Below are 23,711 nucleotides of genomic sequence, written 5' to 3' on the forward strand. Positions count from 1 at the left end.
AACAGCATGGAGGTTCCTCAAAATGTTGAAAATAGAACTGTCCTATGACCCAGCAATTGCACTACTGGGTATCTACCCTAAAGATACAAACGTAGTGATCCAAAGGGGCACGTGCACCCGAATGTTTATAGCAGCAATGTCCACAATAGCCAAACTATGGAAAGAACCTAGATGTTCATCAACAGATGAATGGATAAAGAAGATGTGGTATATATACACAATGGAATACTATGCAGCCATCAAAAGAAACGAAATCTTGCCATTTGCGACAACATGGATGGAACTAGAGCGTATCATGCTTAGCGAAATAAGTCAAGCGGAGAAAGACAACTATCATATGATCTTCCTGATATGAGGAAGTGGTGATGCAACATGGGGCCTTAAGTGGGTAGGAGAAGAATCCATGAAACAAGATGGGATAGGGAGGGAGACAAACCATAAGTGACTCTTAATCTCACGAAACAATCTGTGGGTTGCTGGGGGGAGGGGGGTTAGGAGAAGGGGGGTAGGGTTATGGACATTGGGGAGGGTATGTGCTTTTGGGTAAATTGGAAGGGGAGGTGAACCATGAGAGACTATGGACTCAGAAAAACAATCTGAGGGGTTTGAAGTGGCAGGGGGGGTGGGAGGTTGGGGTACCAGGTGGTGGGTATTATAGAGGGCACGGCTTGCATGGAGCACTGGGTATGGTGAAAAAATAATGAATACTGTTTTTCTGAAAATAAATAAATTGGAAAAAAATTGCATTGCATAAATACTCTATCATTTATTTGACTAATGCTTATTCTTTGACTTTGAGATGTTTCACAATTATCCATTATCAATTTTTTTTCCAATTTATTTATTTTCAGAAAAACAGTATTCATTATTTTTTCACCACACCCAGTGGTCCATGCAAGCCTTGTCCTCTATAATACCCACCACCTGGTACCCCAACCTCCCACCCCTCCGCCACTTCAATTTTAAAAGTGTTGGGTGATGGTGGTTCACAGACCTGAACCCCTAGGGCTAATAATACATTATATGTTAATTAAAACAAAATACTTAGGGGAAGGCAAAAAAAAAAGTGTTGGGTGAAAATCCTTTGTGAAAAAATATTCCTAAAAACACTTGCTGGGGAAAGCAGTGCATTTTCTTTTTAGGTTTTACATACATTTTTCCAATTCATCCTGAAAAGACTGTGTTAATTCATGTTTTTACTGGAGTGTGTAAAAGTAGGTGCTTTGCCACATCTTCACTGACACTGAGCATTAACTATATAAAGTTTCACCAATCTGACAAGTGTTGAAGGAATCAACTTTTCAATTGTATTTCTTACTATATTTGCATTTCCTGACACATCAATGTGTCAGTACTTCATACTTCTTGCTAGTGAGTTAAAATGATTTAAATCTTTATTAGACAATTGTATTTCTTCATGACAAATTACCTGTTAATGCCTTGTTCACATTTCCAATATCTGGAACTACAAAGAATTTATAGAAATGATTTGATATTGAAGAGGGTGATCTCCTTCCTTATATATGTTATTAGACTTTTAAAACCTTGAAGATTAATTTGAAATAAATTTGTGATCCCTTATAGGTCACAAAATTTGAAACTTATTTATTTGTTTGTTTGTTTATTTATTTTTCAGCATAAGAGAATGCATTGTTTATGCACCAGACCCAGTGCTCCATGCAATACATGTCCTCCATAATACCCACCACCTGGCTCCCCCAACCTCCCACTCCCCACCCCTTCAAAACCCTCAGATTGATTTCAGAGTCCACAGTCTTTCATGGTTCATCTCTCCTTCCAATTTCCCTCAACTCCCTTCTCCTTTCCATCTCCCCATGTCCTCCATGTTATTTGTTATGCTCCACAAATAAGTAAAACCATATGATAATTGACTCTCTCTGCTTGACTTATTTCACTCAGCATAATCTCTTCCAGTTCCATCCATGTTGATACAAAAGTTGGATATTCATTCTTTCTCATAGAGGCATAATACTCCATAGTGTATACGGACCACATCTTCCTTATCCATTCGTCCGTTGAAGGGCATCTTGGCTCTTTCCACAGTCTGGCGACCATGGCCATTGCTGCTATAAACATTGGGGTACAGATGGCCCTTCTTTTCACTGCATCTGTGTCTTTGGGGTAAATACCCAGTAGTGCAATTGCAGGGTCATAGGGAAGTTCTATTTTTAATTTCTCGAGGAATCTCCACACTGTTCTCCAAAGAGGCTGCACCAACTTGCATTCCCACCAACAGTGTAAGAGGGTTCCCCTTTCTCCACATCCTCTCCAACACACGTTGTTTCCTGTCTTGCTAATTTTGGCCATTCTAACTGGTGTAAGGTGGTATCTCAGTGTGGTTTTAATTTGAATCTCCCTGATGGCTAGTGATGATGAACATTTTTTCATGTGTCTGATAGCCATTTGTATGTCTTCATTGGAGGAGTGTCCATTTTTTGATATGATTATCTGTTTTGTGTGTGTTGAATTTGAGTTCTTTATAGATCCTGGATATCAACCTTTTGTCTGTACTGTCATTTGTGAATATCTTCTCCCATTCCGTGGGTTGCCTCTTTGTTTTGCTGACTGTTTCCTTTGCTGTGCAGAAGCTTTTGATCTTGATGAAGCCCCAAAAGTTCATTTTTGCTTTTGTTTCCTTTACCTTTGGAACTTTTTTAAAGATAATTTGAATCTCTGATCTTTTATATGGGCAACCTTTAAATGTGTGATTTAAAAGATCTTCCCTATTCCAGTATCAGATGAATATGTTCAACATTAATTCAATAATTTTGAACATTTATGAAAGTCAGACAATGTGCTGGAACACACTGGAAAGGCCATAATGAACAAAATACATAGTGTCTAGGTACTGGGAAGTCTACAGATTTGCAGGGGTGGCAGATGGTGAAGGGTCAGGCAAAAGGAGAAGGCAATTGTATTTACTGCAGTGATTTATTACTTGATAATAAAGGAATGCTCAGAACTTCAACTCTGTGCAGAGAATTTTTTCTTTCCATAGATTTCTGCTGTATACCAAAGTCAGTCAAGGAAGCACAAAATCTTTCTTTAACCCACAAAGCCATCTCTGTTTCCAGCTGTAACTTAGCATGTGAGGCTGTATGATCCGTAAGTGGGAGGGTTGCTGAGGCCAGACTTCTGCCTGCCGGTGCACCTGCCCACACACAAATGGTATCAAGCTTTGCGACTCAGATTGTGTCTCAGCCCACCCTTGCCTGATACAAAGGATTTATTTTTATTCAGAAATTTTTCTAAATTCTAATCCATGATTTTTTCTCAGGTTTCTTTTTTACTGGGTATATTGTGAAACAGTGTCTTGTTATTTCCTTTATCTTGCTTTATGTATATTTTTGAGAATTATGGAAGGTTCCTCGTATGTGCTAACCCTCTTTAAGTACTTTTAGGAATATGTATTTTCCCCTATTAAAACGTCCCTTCAGTCATTTAAGGACAAATCTGAAAGTGTAGCTGAAGAGGGTACGAAAATTACAGATATGTGCACCATGGACATCATATCCAGGAAGTCCAAAGAACTGGTAGTTTTTAAATTGCCTTTCTGATCAAGCTTGTTCAGTACAATTTGTTTTAGTTTACAGTTTGGGAGATTGTTAAGTTTTATTTTTAATTTCTTTTTTATGGTATAATCAGAGATTATGGTTTCTAAAACTCTAGTAATATGGGCAAAATAAGCATTTATGAGATTTCACTTTTCCAAATCGCTCATCTACATTCCCACAGTCCTTTTTTCCTCCCCTGTCCCTTATGCTCTGCTCATCTCCCAACACTCCTGCCATCCCTACACACACACAGACACATGGACACACACACAGAGACATACACAGACACACACAGAGACTTCTAAGGATGTACTTATCTGAGAAGGATTTTGATTAGGGTTGCCAGATAAAGTACAGGATACCCAGTTAAATTTGGGGGTTTTTTGGTTAAGTTTTTATTTAAATTTCAGTAGTTAACATACAGTGTAGTATTAGTTTCAGGTGTATAATACTCAACATTCCATAATAAAGAGTCTGTTTTTTTGGTTTGCCTTTCTCCCCCCTTCATTGGTTTTGTTTCTTAAATTCCACATAGAAGTGAAATCATGTGGTAGGTCTTTCTCTGACTGACTTATTCTCCTTAACATATTACACTCTAGCTCCATCCATATCATTGCAGATGACAAGATTCATTCTTTTTATGGCTGAGTAATAATCATATATATATACACACACATATATGCATATACACAAGTATTTGTGTATATATAATATAAACATACATATGTACATTTATATATAGATATTAATATGTCACAACCATATTGTTGCTATTGTAGATAATACCACTATAAACACCAGAGTTCATGTATTCTTTTGAATTAGAATTTTGGATTCTTAGGGTATATACCTAGTAGTGCAATTGTTGGATCGTCGGGTAGTTCTATTTGTTACTTTTTGAGGAACCTCCATACTGTTTTCCAGAGTGGCCACACCAGTTTGCATTCCCACCAACAGTGCAAGAGAGTTCCTCTTTTTCTACATCCTCACCAGCACTTGTCCTTTCTTGTGTTGCTAATTTTAGCAATCCTGACAGGTGTGAGGTGGTATCTCATTGTACTTTTGATTTGTATTTCCCTGGTAATGAGTGATGTTGAGCATCATTTTATGTGTTTGCTGGCTATCTGGGTGTCTTCTTTGGAAAATGTCTGTTCATGTCTTCTGCCCATTTTATAACTGGATGATTTGTTTTGGAGATGTTAAATTTTATAAATTCTTTATGTATTTTTGAAGACTAACTCTTTATCAGATATGTCATTTGCAAATATCTTCTCCCATTCCATAGATCTCCTTTTAGTTTTGTTTATTGTTTCCTTCACTGTATGGAAACTTTTTATTTTGATGAAGTTCCAATAGTTTATTTTACTTTTGTTTCCCTTGCCTCAGGAGACATGTCTAGAAAGAAGTTGCTCTGGCCAGTGTCAAAGAGGTTACTGCCTGTGTTCTCCTCTGGGATTTTTATGGTTTCAAGTCTCACATATAGGTCTTTCATCCATTTTTAATTTATTTTTGTGTATGTGTTAGAAAGTGGTCCATCTTCATTCTTCTGCATGTTGCTCTCCAGTTTTCCCAACACCATTTGTTGGAGACCTTTTCCCATTGGATATTCTTTCCTGCTTTACCCAGTTAAATTTGAATTTCAGATAGAGTTTTCTTAGTATAAGCTTACCTCAAATATTTCATGAGACATACTGATACTAAAAAAAAAAATTGTTAGTCTGGAATTCAAAGTCAAATTAACTGGCCCATCCTTATTTGTATTTCTTCAAATGCACTTATCCAAGATTTTGAGCTCTAACACAGTTTCTAAGAAAGAAGATTGAGACAGAATACTACTTTGGCCATGATTAAACACTGTCACCTGTTACAACATCATTTTTCTTTTCATGTGCATAGAGGCAGGAATGCCCGCAACACTGGGACTTGTCCTCTTACCTGGTCCCCACAGCTCAGTGCACTGCTCCTGCAGCGTGGGGCACATCCCCATCAAGCAGTAGCCCTCCCCATTTTGGCAGGGGAAGCCATTGACTCGGAATCTATCATCAGGGCAAATACCAGATTTACCATCACACATTTCTGGCAGATCACACTCATCTTTTGCTGGTCGGCATACTGCCCCAGGCTTCTTAAACTGCAGCGAAATAAAAATGAAGAAAAGGCTTTTTTTTCCCCACACGACTTACTTGAATATCTCAAGCTAACGTAAATAATATTTTTCCTTTGGCCTTTTTTTGGCAAGGTAGTTAGAGGCATCCTTCTATTTTAGCTTACATCTGCATTGCATAAACTAAAGACATCTCCTATTATATCATTTCTATTGACTTCTACCAATGGCCTGATTCTTTAAGTAATCATTATTTCTGAATTTATAGTGCAAGCACTATAGAAATATCAAGGAGAAAGGTACAGAAGAAAACCAAACCTCATCTTAGTTGCAAAGAAGGGATTTATTTTTTCCTTTGTTGAATACATTTTTGTCAAGATTTTCAAGGAGATTTATATCTGCAACTTAAGAGATTTATTGGCCAAGTGAATCTTCTGTAAGTTTATAAGCACCAGATCAGTGTGCCCTGAGACTTTCCCAGGCATCATGTTTCCTAATCCTTTATTCCTTTTGTTGTATGCTCAAATATGTCTTTTCAACTCACTTCTTCCTATGAAATGATTTCTTATGGGAGAGAAACAACTGAATGTATATTTGAATTATTTTTTATTTGATGTATTTTTGTTTGATGTATTAATTCCACTGCAAATCTTGCTCTTATTGCCTAAGGAAAAACTTAGTCAAACAAATTCTTCCATTTATGCAGATCTGAAGAGTCCTGTGTGGACACTGGGAAGCATATCTTTCCCTAGATGAGGTGAACAAACATGCTCCTCTATCATCAGAGAACTTTCAGTATCTTTACATAATGACCGAGTGGAATCCAAAATTTAATTAGATCATACACAACCCTCCAAACTCAAATCTTGCTGCCCGGCCAGATGAGCTTTCTTACCAGCTCTCACATGAGCATGGTTATACTTCCTGTTCCATCTTTATTCTTTCCCTCAGTCTCATCATTTAGGAATTTTTCCTCCTTCTGTTTACTTATTTAAAATCTGCACTTGGGGCGCCTGGGTTGCTTAGTGGGTTAAAGCCTCTGCCTTCAGCTCGGGTCATGATCTCAAGGTCCTGGGATGGAGCCCCACTTCAGGCTCTCTGCTCAGCAGGGAGCCTACCTCCTCTTCTCTCTCTGCCTGCCTCTCTGCCTACTTGTGATCTCTGTCTGTCAAATAAATAAATAAAATCTTAAAATAAAATATGCACTTGACTTTAAGACTAGTGACAGCCTCATCTTCCATGAAGCCTCCTCTGACGTCTTCAGAGCACATGGTTGCCTTTCCTTCCTACACATGATGGGAAGATCCCTGAATTTAGATTTGGAAGATACAGATTTGAATCTTGGCTCTATCAGAGGCTAGCTTTATGACTTAGAAAAAGGACTTTATTTCTCTGAAAATCCATTTCCCCATTTAATATTTCCTTTACAGAGTCATTATGAAACTTAGGTGAAAATATAAGTGGAAAACATTACACAAAGGGCAAATATTCTTATAATGTCTACCTGGGCCTTTAATCCTTACTATATTTTCATCTGTTTCAGGTATGTATATCATTACCCTAAAGAAATAGCATGTTCTTTGAAGTCAAAGACTATCTCTCTCTCTCTTTTTTTGATCTCCCACAATCTCCAACAAATAGCACTTAATCAACACTTGCTGAATAAGACTTAAATTCCCAAATTTTCTTCCTTTTGGACTTTTTTATTTCTTTCCTCTCCTTCTGACATCAAAAAGAAAAAAAATCCTAAATCCTACCTATAATCTGGTATGTCATCTGTCCACACATTCCTTCTGCAAACAGGTCTTGAACATTTAAAATGTATGAAACTCTGTGCTAGGTGAGAATGAATCAGTCCCTTGCCCTCAGAAGTCAGTCTAACTAAGAAAATAGACACATAAACAAGTAATCATAATAGAGAAATCTATGCAATGATATAATGTAAAATTCTACATTTGAACCTGAAAGGAAAGTCAACAAGCCTCACAGAGAAAATGACACAGAATGCTCACTTTATATTTAAGAAATTCACCCTGAAGTGACGTCAAAGTCTGAAGATAGGGAAGACCCCACATTATTAAAACAAAACAAAGCAAAACAAAACTTTTCCACTTAACCCATTATTAAAGGAATATGCAACCAATTATGAGGTTTGGTGCAAGAAGGCTCTGTGACATCAGAAGCAGCGGCAGGTAGGAGTCCCAGCATTGGGTTTGGAAGAGGTCGTATTTGGAGTTTGCCTTTCAGTGACTCTCTTATTTCACACATTTTCTATTCTGAGCTTTTGATCCTTCAAGAGCAAAATGAGATAATAATATCTAATTCAAAAGGTTCTTGGGGGATCAAATATCCCATGTTTGTAAACACTCATATGTAGGCAGCATTATTTTATAGACAGAAAGCTAGTGCTTTGCTATTTTATTTAACATAATCACTGATATTTTGAATGTAGAAAAAGAAACAGTAATTATAATTATTAAAATAGAATAAAATAATGATCTTACCTGGCATTTTTCACAGCATTCTCCTAATGCACATTGAAAACTTGCTTTGATTTTACAAGTTTTAGGGTCACAGCAAATGTTGGCACATTCCTAAGAAATACCAGAGACAAAGGCAAATGCCAGATTGGGTCTCAATTTTTTGCTCTTGTTTCACCACAATTCATAGTATAATTTTTTCATCACACAGACCCTACTGTGATATGGTCTAAAGATAATTTCCAGGAAAATAAAATATTGAACAAAGTTCAATATTAGAAAAACAGATTTTTTTTTAAAGATTTTATTTATTTATCAGAGAGAGAGAGCACAGGCAGACAGAATGGCAGGCAGAGGCAGAGGGGGAAGCAGGCTCCCTGCTGAGCAAGGAGCCCGATGTGGGACTCGATCCCAGGACCCTGGGACCATGACCTGAGCTGAAGGCAGCTGCTTAACCAACTGAGCCACCCAGGCGTCCCAGAAAAACAGATTTTAAAACCACTGGTGACTTGTCACATATCTGAATTCTACTGACACCTTTTTAAATTTGAGTATCTCCTCTAGATCACTCAGCCTCCCATAGGATACTGAAAATGATCTATTTTTGGTAAACTATGAAAGAAAACAAAAGGAAAATGTTAGTTTTTAAAAATAAAACTTATCTAAATAGTTAAAAACACAATTAGTTGAGCTTATCGGTTTTGTACCTACTCAGCAGTAGATTTAATCTCTAAGATGTACTAAAAACCTAAATGTATAGTTCTTTATGCAACTTTGACATTTAATTCAACTCTGCATTAAGCAATGGACTTTGTCTTGCTCTCCCTACCTTGTTTCTGAGAAATCAGGCATCTGCATGAGACTTTGGGGAAGCTCTCCCCTCAGAAACTTCCTCTTATAGCTGTTTAGGTTACCTAAGAGAGTTACAACTTTTTAGGAGTAAAACTCTTGCCCTTTTTTCAAATATGAACATCCTCTTGGAAAGATTCCTCTTTTCTCATAGAATGAATGCATTCGTGGTCAAATTTTGAAATTACAGAAGAGCCGACCTCTTGAGGTCTTGACAGGTCACTCATATTAAATATTGATAAAATGGGGGAAAAGGTCCCATTTAGAAGCCTGGTGGCCTTACAAATAGGGTAGGATCAGGCGAGGACTCCTAATGGTAAAAACTCTTAAGTCACAAAGAGAAAAGCTAAATCTCAGTGCAAGACAGCTTTGCGACTGCCAAATCAAACACCTGAGTCTACATCTCTCTCTACCAGCTCTATGACCTTGGGTGAGCTATTTACACTCTCCAAGAGCTATTGAGGTGCCATGCCTAAAGTAACTGCTCAGTAGGTCATAGCCACATAAGAAAAGTGAACTTATTTCTGCCAGAAAGAGAGGAACGACGATACAAATCCCAGTTGTTGAGTGGTTCTTTTTTTTTTTTTTAAAGATTTTGTTTATTTATTTGATAGACAGAGATACAAGTAGGCAGAGAGGCAGGCAGAGAGATAGGGGGAAGCAGGCTCCCCGCTGAGCAGGGAGCCTGATGTGGGGCTCGATCCCAGGACCCCGAGATCATGACCCGAGTTGAAGGCAGAGGCTTTAACTGAGCCACCCAGGTGCCCCTGTTGAGTGGTTCTTAAAAATCAGGAAATGGAGACAGAACCCCAAGAAAGAAATTAGGAAGGTCTGTTAAGCAATGCAGTAGTCATTGTTAGAAAGACTGGCCTGACAAATGTCTAACAGATGAACATATGCAAAGTTATTAAAAAATGTACAACTTCAGAGCAATAATATAGCTTTATGGTTTATATTCTTAGCAATTGAAAAACAAATTAGACCATCTTAGAAAGTTCTTCGGTGGTACCTCAGGAGTCCCACAATCACAGTCCTCTCCCATTTCTACCAGCTGATTCCCACAGATTGGGATGGATATAACATCTGTAGGCAATGGAGCGTTGAAAAGGCAATTTGATAATTTATCTTCAAAGAACTTGTCATAGCTGACACGGCTGCAGGAACTGAAGTCTGTAGGTATATAGAAGCTATGAAGATAAGGAAAGAGAAAATGGAACACAGTCATGCTGAGCATGAAGGGAGCAATATCACACATTGGGGATGATGCACCCAAAACCTCCCCTAAAAGATTAAACCCAATCCACCGCCCAACTGCTAAATCATGAGCTCTTTGTGCCTGAATTAGCCCTCCAGGATGGACACAAACACCTCGAGCTTAATGAAAAAAATATGTCAATTCTTAAAGTGTAGCACCCAGGCTGCTGTTTTAAAAAACAAAGATGCTCTGACTATTCCAGAGAATCTTAATCAGCCTTAGGTCATTTTGGCTGCAAAGTCCTACAGGTAGTAAAGTCATACTTATTTATGTGTCTAAGAATTTACTTTCCTTCAGAGGAATTACTTTTGGCAGAATTTCTTCATTTCACAAACAAAGATGAGGTTTAAAAATGCAATAGTATCTGGGAGAGATAACAAATATATGTGACTGGCATTCCACCTTTTGGAGAAGAGTCTGGAAGACTAACTCTAGGTTGAGTGAGCTGGGACAGGGAAATAGAAGAAAGGAAATACATATATAAAAGGGATTTGGGGGATGCCTGGGTGGCTCAGTGGGTTGGGCCGCTGCCTTCGGCTCAGGTCATGATCCCAGCCTCCTGGGATCGAGTCCCACATTGGGCTCCTTGCTCAGCAAGGAGCCTGCTTCTCCCTCTGCCTCTGCCTGCCACTCTATCTGCCTGTGCTTGCTCTCTCTGTAAAATAAATAAATAAAATCTTTAAAAAAAAATAAAAGGGATTTGGGGATTTTTAAAGATAAAATTCCCTGGAAACTTTGCTTAGGCAAGACAGGGATGTATAATGTCTTTATCCTCCTGCAAGGATGTTCTTCTTTTATTAGCTTTTTGTCCTAGAGCCACCCAGTCTGAATTCAATGAAAATTTGATATATACTAATGATTTTCTGAAACCAAGTCTTGTGTAGGTAAGATGAAGTTAAAAATGTCAATCATGCCAACAGCAAAGACATAATATGTTTAAGTGATGTCTTAGTTAATGAAAAATATTGCATATAGAAGGATAAAGTAGTTTGGTATAGATATGCATTCATGATTATACTATTCAGTATTTAAAAGCTTGAATGTGTGGCTGAAGATGACATGAAAGATATAGCACAGATACAGCCCAGAGTGAACCAAAACCAGGGACAGAATGCATCTTCCCAGAGAGCCTCACCTTAGTGCTCTGTCCATCACACATATTGTAGAAGGGCACTTGCAAACATAGGAGTCATGAAACATTCCAAAGTTATGACCCATTTCATGGGCCATGGTCCCTGCTACTCTAAGCATGTTGTCACTGTGGTCCTAAGGGCAAGAATAGGGAAACAGATCTTCTGGTTTTCAAACTAAATTATCACTCGGGGTATAATTAGTTTTACTAACTGGGGCAGAGAGAGTGACTTTACTTTCAGCTTTTCACTACTCACCATCTCTCTTCCTCTCCCTCCCCTTCTCCTTCTCTCCTTTATATTCCTCCTGCCTCTGTCTGTCTCTCTCTCTTACCCTCCCTCACTCTCCCTCTCTCTCTCTCTCTCTCTCTCACACACACACACACACACACACACACGCAACTTTGGTACTGATTGCACAACACAGGGCTCATTGCTTGCTCTTTATTCTTTTAAATAGGGAATATTTATAATGAGAAATGTTTCTGTGGTTTCCTGCCATGAAAGATAGTGGTAAAATGTCTTCAATGATGATAAGGAAACAGAATTTTTAAAAAACTAATCTATCTGCCACTCCCACTGACTTGTTTTTAATACCTTCTAATTTGATTGAAGGCCTTTGATATGTTTGGCTAATGGACATCTGAAAATGTTAACCCAGGACTTTAGTACCATTGGTATCTTTTTTCAATTCTGGTACCACCAAGACATCAGTCCCTTCTACACTTGTCCCATTGCATGAAGTCCAGCTAGTAACCAACTTCATTCCCAGAGTATTTCTGATTAGAAGTGTCACACTGGGGGCTCCAGGTTTTTCCAGGAGCGATAAAACAGCACTACAGAATCACCACAGGCTGTAATTTCCCAGAGGAGAGACAAGAATCTGCCAGTTACACCCACCCACAGAAACCTGATTTCCTTATCTACTTCAATCTGAAGAATCAAATAAAGAGATCCATACAGTACAGTGCAAGACTGGTAAACAAGGAACAACTGTGTAAGATAGGAAGTGAATACTTACAATTCATAATAATGAGTCATTCTGTCAAGATGAACCTGGTAAACCTTCCTATTTAGTAAGATGGAGTTACTCAAGGAGAAACAAAAACAAACCAAAAAAATTAAGAAAAATGGAAATATGCTTAGACTTTCCACATTGCCTTATGAGGTCCTTAAATTTATGGTATCTTCCTTTAAAAAATTATTTTCATATCTTCAATGTTTCTTTCCTTTGGAATGAATACCAAAAGTCTGATTTCTTTTCCAATTTTATGGTAAGCTCTTTCAATTTAGAAAATATGCATTTTACTTCTTCTGTTCACCTTATAAAGCTTATCACAAACTCAGACTCATAGGATATATATTGGAGATATCTCTATCTATATCTATATATCACCCTTCCACCTCAGATGTGCAGAGCTGGGAAGAACAATATTCTTGCACTAAACAAAAGGACTAGACAGAAAAACTGAATTATAATTTTCCTTGATTCTATCAGTCAATTCTTGTTTCAGGACATCCACAGATCTGAAAACTAAGAAGAGATAGGCCCTCCCAAGTACAGATTTGACATGAGAACTGGATTATCTCCAGCAAGGCAAAGAGGAGGACATGTCAGGTACCTGCAACTGGGGATGCAATTCATCTGAGTTCTTAAATGAATTGCTAAAGGCCTAGTGTGGGCCACTGTAAGAGTACAGAATCAGCAGGACCTCAGAAACAAGGGTGCTTTGCACATACTTACAGACATTTCTCGAGAGACCTCTCTATAGCTCATGATAAACATTGGGAGCTAGGTAGTAGAACAGAAAGAACTTCTTTTGGTGGAATGGGCCATGAGGAGTGAAGTAGCAGTTGCTGCAGGAAAAGAGCATAAGCCATATCCAGATCTTTCTCCTTCAAGGAATAGAAGCCTGAAGCCACTGGGAAGAGAAATAGCAATCTCTGACAACCTAGGGTAGAACTGAAGACTCAATATGGCTAGAGAATGGGTTTAATCTTTCGCTCAAACACACACACACACCCCCTCTACTCCTGAAACAGGAAGACAAAAATCTTGAGCCCAGAAGCCCATATTGATATTAATTGAGATTTTCTCCCACTGAGGGTGAGTCAGGAAACTCCTCAAAAGACCTGCCAAAGACAGAAAGGAGAGTTTTGCTGCCATGGGAAGGATAGGCAGGATCCCTAAGAAAGTTTTTGCTCTGAGACCCATGACCTGCCTAAGACTAAAACCAGATAAAATCAAAAGAGAAACCCTTACCCCTGCTCCTTACCACCAGATTCTAGCAGGCTGGAAAGAGTGTCACTCCCCAACTTACAATAAATAAAACATTTGGCAAAGTAAGATTCATAATTTATAGAACTCATCCACAGCTCAGGGCACAAGGCAATAAACAAACCTGAAATCCAAGGAAAGGTAGGCTAACATCTGCAGCGAAAGTCAGGGCACGAATATTTGTTTACACTACCAGATACCGGATACTACCACATGCCCGTAATAACTCATACTAAAAACTAAAACAAAAACAAAACAAAACAAAAAACCCTTAAAACTGATAAAGGCAGAGTGTGTACAGTACAGAAAGAAAATATACAAAATGGGGAGCTTCAGACATAGGGGAATTCCAACCTACTTACTGTCTTTCCTCCACATGGACTTCATCAAGTGAAACTATGAGAAAGTTTACCCAACAGTGTAGGCCTGTAGGAGGGGAACAGCAGCAGAAAAGGCACGAAACCCCTCCAGGATCATTCTCCTCTATCTCTGCCACAGAACAAACATGACTGTTTAGGGTGAAAGGAGGGTCTCCCTTGCCTTACTCTAGTCCTACCTCTAAGCCTAGTTAAAGGGCTTTAAGCTTCTGAGAGAAATGGCGGAAAATCTTGTCCCACCTAGAGCATTGGTGAAGTCTCAAAAAAGGAACTCTAAAAAAGGAACAGGAAGGGAAACACACACACACACACACACACACACACACACGGCCTCTACCCCTGGAAGGAAGGGGAAGGAAGGGCATGAATACATGCTGGGCAGTGTCATGAGAGGTCTCCACCACCTGGCAATGGAACAGGAGCACTGTAAGGACTACCCCAGACACTAAGGGACATGAGACTGAGATTTAATAAGAACAAAGGAGAATGTCCTCTTCCCACCAGAAGTCTAATGATCATCTAGTAGCAAGTAACAACAACCTACTAAGGGCTTAAAGAAACTTTGGGGAATCCAGTAAAGACCTAAAGATGAGGGCGCCTGGGTGGCTCAGTGGGTTAAGCCTCTGCCTTCAGCTCAGGTCATGATCTCAGGGTCCTGGGATTGAGTCCCACATTGGGCTCTCTGCTCAGCGGGGAGCCTGCTTCCTCCTCTCTCTCTGCCTGCCTCTCTGCCTACTTGTGATCTCTCTCTGTCAAATAAATAAATAAAATCTTTAAAAAAAAAAAAAGACCTAAAGATGAATGTGAAACACACACTCAGAAAAACCCTCTGGAAAACCAGCCCTTACTCTAAACACAAAATAATGTGAGAATAACTCAAAGCCTATGATGTACTGAGAGTAGTCACAACAACAACAACAAAATCCCAAACCCAACTCAATTCCTGCTAGATTAATTCAAATCCTCATGCAAGAGACCTAGCAAAAGGAAAGAAATGATCATTTCCAAGCCAAAATACACACACACACACACACACACACACAGACAACACACACACCTTGGACTGATGTCTTTCTCAGGGTGTCTGACTTTCAACAAAAAATAGTAAGGTGTCCAAGGAAACAAAAAATAAAAACAGAAAGAAAAGCAATACCCTGCCAATCAACAGATCCAGATTCATATCTGACCCAGATGTTAGAATGACCACACAATACTTTAAAATAACTATGATTAATTGGTTAAAAGCTCCAGGGGAAAAGATGAATAGAACACAAGTCTGGGTGAGTAATTTCGGCAGAGCTGAACACCATAATAAAGACTGAAATGGAAATACTAGAAATGAAAAAGACAATAACAGAGATGAATGATGTCTTCAACAGGCTCAACAGTAGATTTGGAATAGCTGAGGAAATAATCACTGGTTTTAATAGTTCAACAAAAATTACTCAAATGGAAACACAAAGTGCAAAAAGAATAAAAAAAGAAAACAAACAAACAGAAGAACAGAGCATAGAAATTTTGAGGGTAAATATAGAATGATCACAGATATATATAACTAGTATCCCTAGAAAAAAAAGGGACAGAATGAAATAGAAGAAATATGTGAATAAGTAATGGCCCAGAATTTTCCAAAATTCATCACGATACAAGCCCCAGGCCCAAGAAATTCAGAGAACACTAAGTGAGATAAATTACCCATTTCTCCCCAAACACCCACTTAGTTGTATCACAATTATAATCAAATTGAAGAAAATTAAAAAGAAAGGAGAAATATTAAAGTAGAAAAAAAGGCACATTTTAGAGCAACAAAGATAGAGTTTACAGCACACTTCTCATCAGGAACCCTGCAATCCAGCAGACAGTGAAATGAAATCATTAGAAGTGCTAAAACTAAAACATTATTAACTCAAAATTACAAACCCAGTGAAAATACATGCAAAAGTGAAAGAGAGAATTATCTGAAGCAACTAAAAGAATTCATTGACAGTAGACCTGTATTACAGGAAATATTTTTTAAAAATCTCTTGGAAGAAAAAAATATATATGAATACCAGATAGAAACTTGTAACTATACAAAGAAATGGAGAGCACTGGGAATGTGATAAAGGTGAATGTAGGTAGAGATAAGATAAGCATACTAATATTTTTTCTTATTTTAAATTGCATTGAGAGATGACTAAGAAACATTAGTAACAATATATTGTGTATTTTTAACATATGTAAAGTAAAGCACATGATAACAATAGCATAAGAAATGGAAAGGAGTATTTAGAGGTATACTCTTATAATATTCTTATACTACATGTGAAGCAGCTGAAGAATATTCCTTTTTTTAAAAGATTTTATTTAATTTTTTAGAGAGAGAGAGTGTGTGTGCAGGGAGGAGGGGCAGGGAAGAGGGAGAGAGAGTCTTAAGCAGACGACTCCACACTGAGCATGGAGCCCAATGTGGGGCTCAATCTCACAACACTTAGATCATGACCTGAGCTGAAACAAAGTGTCTGATGCTTAACTGCCAGCACCACCCAGGCATCCTGAGGACAAGAGTAAAAATGTAAATGTAAATGTAAAAACAGACAAGCAGAGGTGTATAATAAAGCAGGGCAACCATTAAATAAAAAAGAGAGACATGGGGGCTTAAGTGGGTAGGAGAAGAATCCATGAAACAAGATGGGATAGGGAGGGAGACAAACCATAAGTGACTCTTAATCTCACAAAACAAACTGTGGGTTGCTGGGGGAGGGGGGTTGGGAGAAGGGGGGTAGGGTTATGGACATTGGGGAGGGTATGTGCTTTTGGGTAGATTGGAAGTGGAGGTGAACCATGAGAGACTATAGACTCTGAAAAACAATCTGAGGGGTTTGAAGTGGCAGGGGGGTGGGAGGTTGGGGTACCAGGTGGTGGGTATTATAGAGGGCACGGCTTGCATGGAGCACTGGGTGTGGTGAAAAAATAATGAATACTGTTTTTCTGAAAATAAATAAATTGGAAAAAAAGAGAGATAACAGTTAAAAGCTAATAATGGAAATAAATAAAATTATTTTAAAAAAATCTTCAATCCCTCAAGAGGGCAGAAAAAAATAGAAAAGATGGAAGAGCAAAGATCTAGCAAGATGGAAGCTTTTAGTTCAACAATATCAATAATTATATTACATATAAATGATTTAAACACACTAAATAAAAGACAGAGATTGTCAGATTAGATAAAAAGTAAAACATGAGTTTATACTGTCTACCAGAAACCTTTAAACATAGAGAAAAATATATGCTAAAAATAAAAGTAAGGAAAAGGTTGTATCAAGCAAACTTTAGCCACAAATGTCAGAGTAACTATAATCATATCAGACAAGGTAGGCTTCAGAACAGGAATATTTCGGGAAAAAAGAGGAACATGAAATAATAAATGGATTAATTCTCCAAAAGATTTGACAACTCTATTTGTGTATTTACTTAACAACAGAGCTTCAAAATACATGAAGTGAAAACTTATAGATTTGAAAGAATAGACAAATCTACAATTATACTTGGATATTAACCAGTCTCTCTACATAAATGATTCAAAAGAACTGAACAACACTGTAAGTTAACTTGACATAATTGATAATTAAAGAACGCTCTATCTAATAACAGCAGAAGACATTCTTTTTCAAGTTCATATGCAGTATTGACCAAGAACAAACCTCAAAAAGTTTAAAAATACCAAAATTCTACAAAGTATGTTCCTAGACTATCATGTATGGAATTGTGGCACACCAACACACACAGTCCAATTCATATGTTGAAGCCTTAACCACCAATGTGACTGTCTTTGGAGATAGGATTTCTAAGGAGATAATTAAGGTTAAATGAGACTATACTCCTGGGGCCTTAATCCAACAGGAGTAAAAAGGAAGGGATGTGTGCCAGAAGAAAAGCCACATGAGGACACAGCAAGAAGGTGGGCATCTGCAAGCCAATGGGGAAGACCTCAAAAGAAACTAAACCTAACCTACCAACATCTGGATCTTGGGTTTTTAGCCTCCAAAACTCTGAGGAAACAAATTTGTATTGTTTAAGCCATACACTCTGGGGTATTTTTTTATAACAGCCTTAGCAAATGGATACACAGATCAGAACCAAATGAAACTAAATATACACTTCTAAATAATACATGAATCAAAAAGGAGGTCAGAATAAATTAGTGAACATTTTTAACAATGAAAATGAAAACATTCATATCTAAATATGATGGGTTCAGCTAAAGCAGTGCATGGCAGGAAATTTATGCATTAAATGTTTATATTTGAAAAGAAGAAGTCTCGAATGATGGAAAATTCTTCCTTATGTAATAAAAAAAGGACAAATTAAATGCAGAGAAAGCAAAAGAAATTCTATAATCAGGACAAGAGCAGAAATCAATGAAACTGAAAGCAGGAAAGCCCAGAGCATCAATAAAGCAAAAGCAGTTTTTTAGGAATGAATAAAATTAATAAACTCAGTGAGACTGACCATGAGAAAAAGATGTAAATTACTAATATCGTGAACAAGAGAGGACATCACTACAGATATAAAAATTATACAGATTTTTAAAAAACAATATTATAGGAATATCATCAACAAATTTATGCCAACTTAAATAAAATGGACATTTTTCTTAAAGACACAAATTACCAAGTCTAACTCAAGAAAAGGTAAATAGCCTGTATTAGTAGTAGTCCTGTATCTACAGGTCTTCTCTACCTACAGAAGAAATTATATTTGTAGTTAAAAACCTTTCCATAAGGAAAATACCAGACCCATATGGTTTTACTGATGAATTTTACCAAATATTTTAGGAAGGAATGATGCCAATTTTACTCAAGACATTCTAAAAAATTGAGGGGTTGGGAATATATTATTTTATGTGGCCAGATATGCCCTAATAACAAAACCTGAAAAACACATAACAGGAAAAGACAACTACAGATTAATATCCCTCATGATTATATAGAATATAGAAATCCTCGAGGTATGTTAGCTTGTTGAATCCAGGAAGATACAAAAAAGATAATGCATTATGACCTTGCTGGGTTTATACTGGATATGCAAGACTATTTCAACATTTGAATTTCAGTCCATGTTTGTTACCATATCAACAACAACAACAAAAACTACATGATCCAGAAAAAAGAGCAATTGTCACACTTGAACTGTAGAACCAACAATTTATCTTCAAACAAACCTGAACGATGCCAACAGAATGATAAGGAGAGCACATTGTAGACATGAAAGCAAGGCCCACGGTTGTTCCAGAAAGTTTTGTTGCTCTGCAAGAAAGAAAAAAAAAATTATATAACAACCTATGATTCTCAACTTTATGTTCTATAGACAATCCAGAACTCTATATTGTTAACAGAGAAACTCACATTGTGAATAATAACTTAAATATTTCCTTCAGTTTTTGACTTTGCATTAGGTTTTTTTTTCCTGTATGCGATGGTTTTCATATCACCTAACTACAAGCACCTGGAAATAATCATTTTTAATATTTTATGTATATATATCTTATTTTTATATTTTTTATAACATATGCTTTGTTTTAATTTATATTTTTCTCTCATATATTTTTATACCCATTTACTTTTGTTCTCTTTAAGCACTGTTTTAGCTATAGTGGGATTTGGAATTTGGACCCATTCTGAACATACTCGTGTTACTGAAGCATTTATGTTATGGAAATATTTGTTACTGAAAAGGAATCTGAACCACTTGCATTTATTTGCATAGACAATTGGTTTTGTCTTTCATACTTCTATTTTTATTTTTTAGTTTTGTTCATTTTGTTTTTCTTACAATTCATAATAATTCCATGTGCTGCCTTTGTTATTATCCTGCTATCTGTTCAACATCCTAGCCCTGATTTGTCTTTAATAATTTGCAAAGAATGCAATTATTTAAAAAATTCCCAGGGCACCTGGGTGGCTCATTGGGTTAAAGCCTCTGCCTTTGGCTCAGGTCATGATCCCAGGGTCCTGGGATTGAGTCCCGCATTGGGTTCTCTGCTCAGCAGGGAGCCTGCTTCCCCTTCTCTCTCTGCCTGCCTCTCTGCCTATTTGTGAACTCTCTGTCAAGTAAATAAATAAAATCTTTAAAAAGTTCTTTCAAAAAACCAGCTTCTAGTTTCATCGATACGTTCTACTGTATCTCTGGTTTCTACCTCATTGATCTCAGCTCTAATCTTGATGATTTCCCTTCTTATGTGTGGAGTTGGTTTGATTTGTTGTTGATCCTCCAGTTCTTTAAGGTGTAGAGACAGCTGGTGTGTTCTTGATTTTTCAATTTTTTTGAGCTAGGCTTGGATGGCTATGTATTTTCCCCTTAGGACCGCCTTTGCTGTATCCCATAGGTTTTGGACCGAAGTGTCTTCATTCTCATTGGTTTCCATGAATTGTTTCAGTTCTTCTTTGATCTCCTGGTTGATCCAAGCATTCTTAAGCAAGGAGGTCTTTAGCTTCCAGGTGTTTGAGTTCCTTCGGAACTTTTCCTTGTGATTGAGCTCCAGTTTCAAAGCATTGTGATCTGAGAATATGCAGGGAATAATCTCAGTTTTTTGGTATCGGTTGAGTCCTGATTTGTGACCCAGTATGTGGTTTATTCTGGAGAAGGTTCCGTGTGCACTTGAGAAGAATGAGTATTCTGTTGTTTTAGGGTGGAATGTTCTGTATATATCTATGAGGTCCATCTGGTCCAATGTGTCATTCAATGCTCTTGTTTCTTTATTGATTTTCTGCTTCGATGATCTGTCTAATTCTGAAAGAGGCGTGTTAAGATCTCCTACGATTAGTGTATTCATATCACTATGACTCTTTATTTTGATTAACAGTTTTCTTAAGTAATTGGCTGCTCCCATATTGGGAGCATAGATATTTACATTCCCTTAGTAGAGGCATTTAAATTAAAAGTTGAACTTATATTTTCCCAGTTATCACCCTAAAGAATGGGGACTATTGATTTTGCCATGCAAAGTAAGGAAAATTAGAGAACTTTTTCCCACTTTACATTTCCTCTGAAAAATTTTCAGGTATGTTATTTTGAAATGGTATTTTGCATTGTACATGATATTTTAAAGATTCGTGGCATTTATATCCTCTTTAAAAATTATATTATAAAATTATTGATACTTAAGTCTGCATTTATGTGGGTTTAATACTCAGTACCAGCTCATTTGTAATAAGTAAAATCTTCTCCCATTATGGAGTTAGCTATTTTGGCTCCTGTTTTCAGTGGTTCTTACCTTGTTATGCCTAGGTATAGACATATATCTTTTGTTAGTTTGTCATGTAAAGGCTAGGATTTTCAATTTAAGGACTTTCAGTGAAAGGACAGTTATTTCCTTCCATCATAACTTTTTAGTGCCTTTATTTTGTTTATTCTAGTCTAGTCAGGAAATCTAATCTTGATATTAGGTTTCCCACTTAATGCCCTCTTTAATGTCCATCATCCAGCTACCCCGTGTCCTACCTACTTCCCCTCCAGTAACCCCCAATTTGTTCCCTATACATAAGAGCCTCTTATGATATGCCTCCCCCTGTTTTCATCTTATTTTAATTTTCTTTCCTCTCCCCTATGTTCATCTATTTTGTTTCTTAAATTCCATATATGAGTGAAATCATATGGTATTTGTCTTTCTCTGACTGACTTAGTTTGCTTAGCATAATACTCTCTAGTTCTATCCACATCATTGCATATGGCAAGATTTCATTCTTTCTGATGGCTGAGTAATATTCCACTATGTGTGTCTACCACATCTTCTTTATTCATTCACCTGTCAATGGACATCTGGGCTCTTTCCATATTTTGGCTATTATGGACATTGTTGTTATAAATATTCAGGTGCAGGTGCCCCATTGAATCGCTATTTTTTATCCTTTGGATAAATACCTAGTAGACACTATGATTTCTAAGTTTCAATCATGTACGTCTTGAAGCTTTCTCTTGGTCCTCTTAGAATGCTTCTTCTGGGGGAAAATTAGTCCCCTTGCAAGATACCCAGAACCCTGAAACTGCCATGCTGGAGGCAGTCAAAGGAAGCCACATGAAAGCGGTAGAAGCAGAGATGACCAACCAGGCCCTGTGCTCCAACTATACCAGGCAGGAAACAAAACACTCAAGAGCATAAGAAGACTTATTTTAAGTCAGGAAGTTGTAGGCTGATATGTGTAGTAGATAATCAACACAGACTATTAATTAATTCTTATTTCCTTTAACAACTCCTGTTTTGTTAGGAAGTAAAACTTGAATACTTTTAAGTCACTTCTTGCTGCTTCCTTCTATCTGATTCCAGCTGCAAATTATCCAGCAGAATTTTTTCCAGTTCTTTTGAGGCATACCCTCAGCAGTCTTGTCTAAATTATAGTCACCAGATTTACTTCCTGTTTTTTTTTTAATTAGTCATTTCAGCAGGAGGGTAGAGGTATGGGATTAAAATATAATATGCAATTTTCTTTCAATCCTAGAAGTTTGTCCTGACTAGTGCTGAAAGCTAATCAGGTCTTTTAAAACAATGAATCGAAATTTCTCTTGTCATTATCTAAACCTATCTTTCCTTTCTGTATACCTAATCAAAACAGACAAAATTCTAATGAATAATTGCCAAATTGTTCGCTTCTTTAAAGATGGAAAAAAAAGAATTACTTGTAACAAAGGTAAGAGTATATTCACCATCAGAGTCAAATGAGTATTTTAAAACTTTTAACTCCCTTTCCCTAACGAGGAAGCCACTTCCTCTTACCCTGCCTCCTGAGATACCACTTGCTTTGCCAAGTCTTTGTGGAAAGTTCCTATGCTAAATACCATTTAACATACAAAGGGGGAAAATCTATACATACGTGATTAATTGTGCAATATCATGACGCTTTCTTCTTCGGAGGACACTTCCCCTCCATTTAGAAAAATTTTCCAAGGTGAAGCTTGCATTTGGACTTATCTTTATTTTATCCCCCTCATTCCAGATTTCCATACCGACTAAGGCCACGTGAGTATCGAGCTTTTTATAAAGCTGTTCAAAGAGAGTACATGTCAAAGGAATGTGTAATGGTGATATTATCTTCCAATATTTTCAGCGTACTTTAGATTTTTGAACGTATTAACAGCAACACTGTAAACACTTTCTTTCCAAACATACTTGTATAATGGAAGTTACCACCTCTTTTATTAAGGTAGACACCCTTAGATATTTCAGGTCTGAAAACTCCTCTCTCTCTCTCTCTCTTTTTTTGGAGGAAAGTTCCTATAGAAACAAAGTTCTCTTGCTTGCAATCTCAAGAAACATATAATTTTCTGTTAGTAGTTTATTACTATGACTTCAACTTAAGTGTATCTACTCAAATGCTTTTCAGTGTTCTCAGAGTGATAACATTTCAAAATTAGCAAGGTTGACCCAGTGCTGGCTTGGACACTGATTAAAAAAAAAAAAAAAAGATGTTATGAAAAAGTCCTTCACCTATGAGTCACAAATAAGTAAGTGATCCTCTAATTCTTAAACCTAGACTGAACCAAATAATCTATAATGCACATGGATAATCTCCAGAAATAATGAATTAATCTTATAAGACAATATGTTTACTTTAAAAACAAAAGTTTAAATTCCTACTATAGTTTACAAAACTGCACAATGTTGGTCAGATGAACTTCCAGTCATTAGAT

The 23,711-nt window shown here is 37.2% G+C and overlaps 1 protein-coding gene across 1 annotated transcript in view; it reads right to left on the reverse strand.

Moving 5' to 3' along the window:
• The window catches only part of ADAM28 (ADAM metallopeptidase domain 28), a 73,039-nt gene that overhangs the window by 22,215 nt on the left and 27,113 nt on the right, over nucleotides 1-23,711 (reverse strand). The window contains exons 9-14 of the mRNA XM_044268099.1: nucleotides 22,895-23,064; nucleotides 19,249-19,333; nucleotides 11,399-11,529; nucleotides 10,018-10,195; nucleotides 8,184-8,273; nucleotides 5,511-5,706 (exon numbers count right to left, since the gene is read on the reverse strand). Of these exons, the coding sequence (XP_044124034.1) occupies nucleotides 5,511-5,706; nucleotides 8,184-8,273; nucleotides 10,018-10,195; nucleotides 11,399-11,529; nucleotides 19,249-19,333; nucleotides 22,895-23,064 (850 nt within the window). The remainder of the gene's footprint in view (nucleotides 1-5,510; nucleotides 5,707-8,183; nucleotides 8,274-10,017; nucleotides 10,196-11,398; nucleotides 11,530-19,248; nucleotides 19,334-22,894; nucleotides 23,065-23,711) is intronic.

Source organism: Neovison vison, chromosome 11, assembly GCF_020171115.1.
Source record: "Neovison vison isolate M4711 chromosome 11, ASM_NN_V1, whole genome shotgun sequence".
Lineage (NCBI taxonomy): Eukaryota > Metazoa > Chordata > Mammalia > Carnivora > Mustelidae > Neogale > Neogale vison.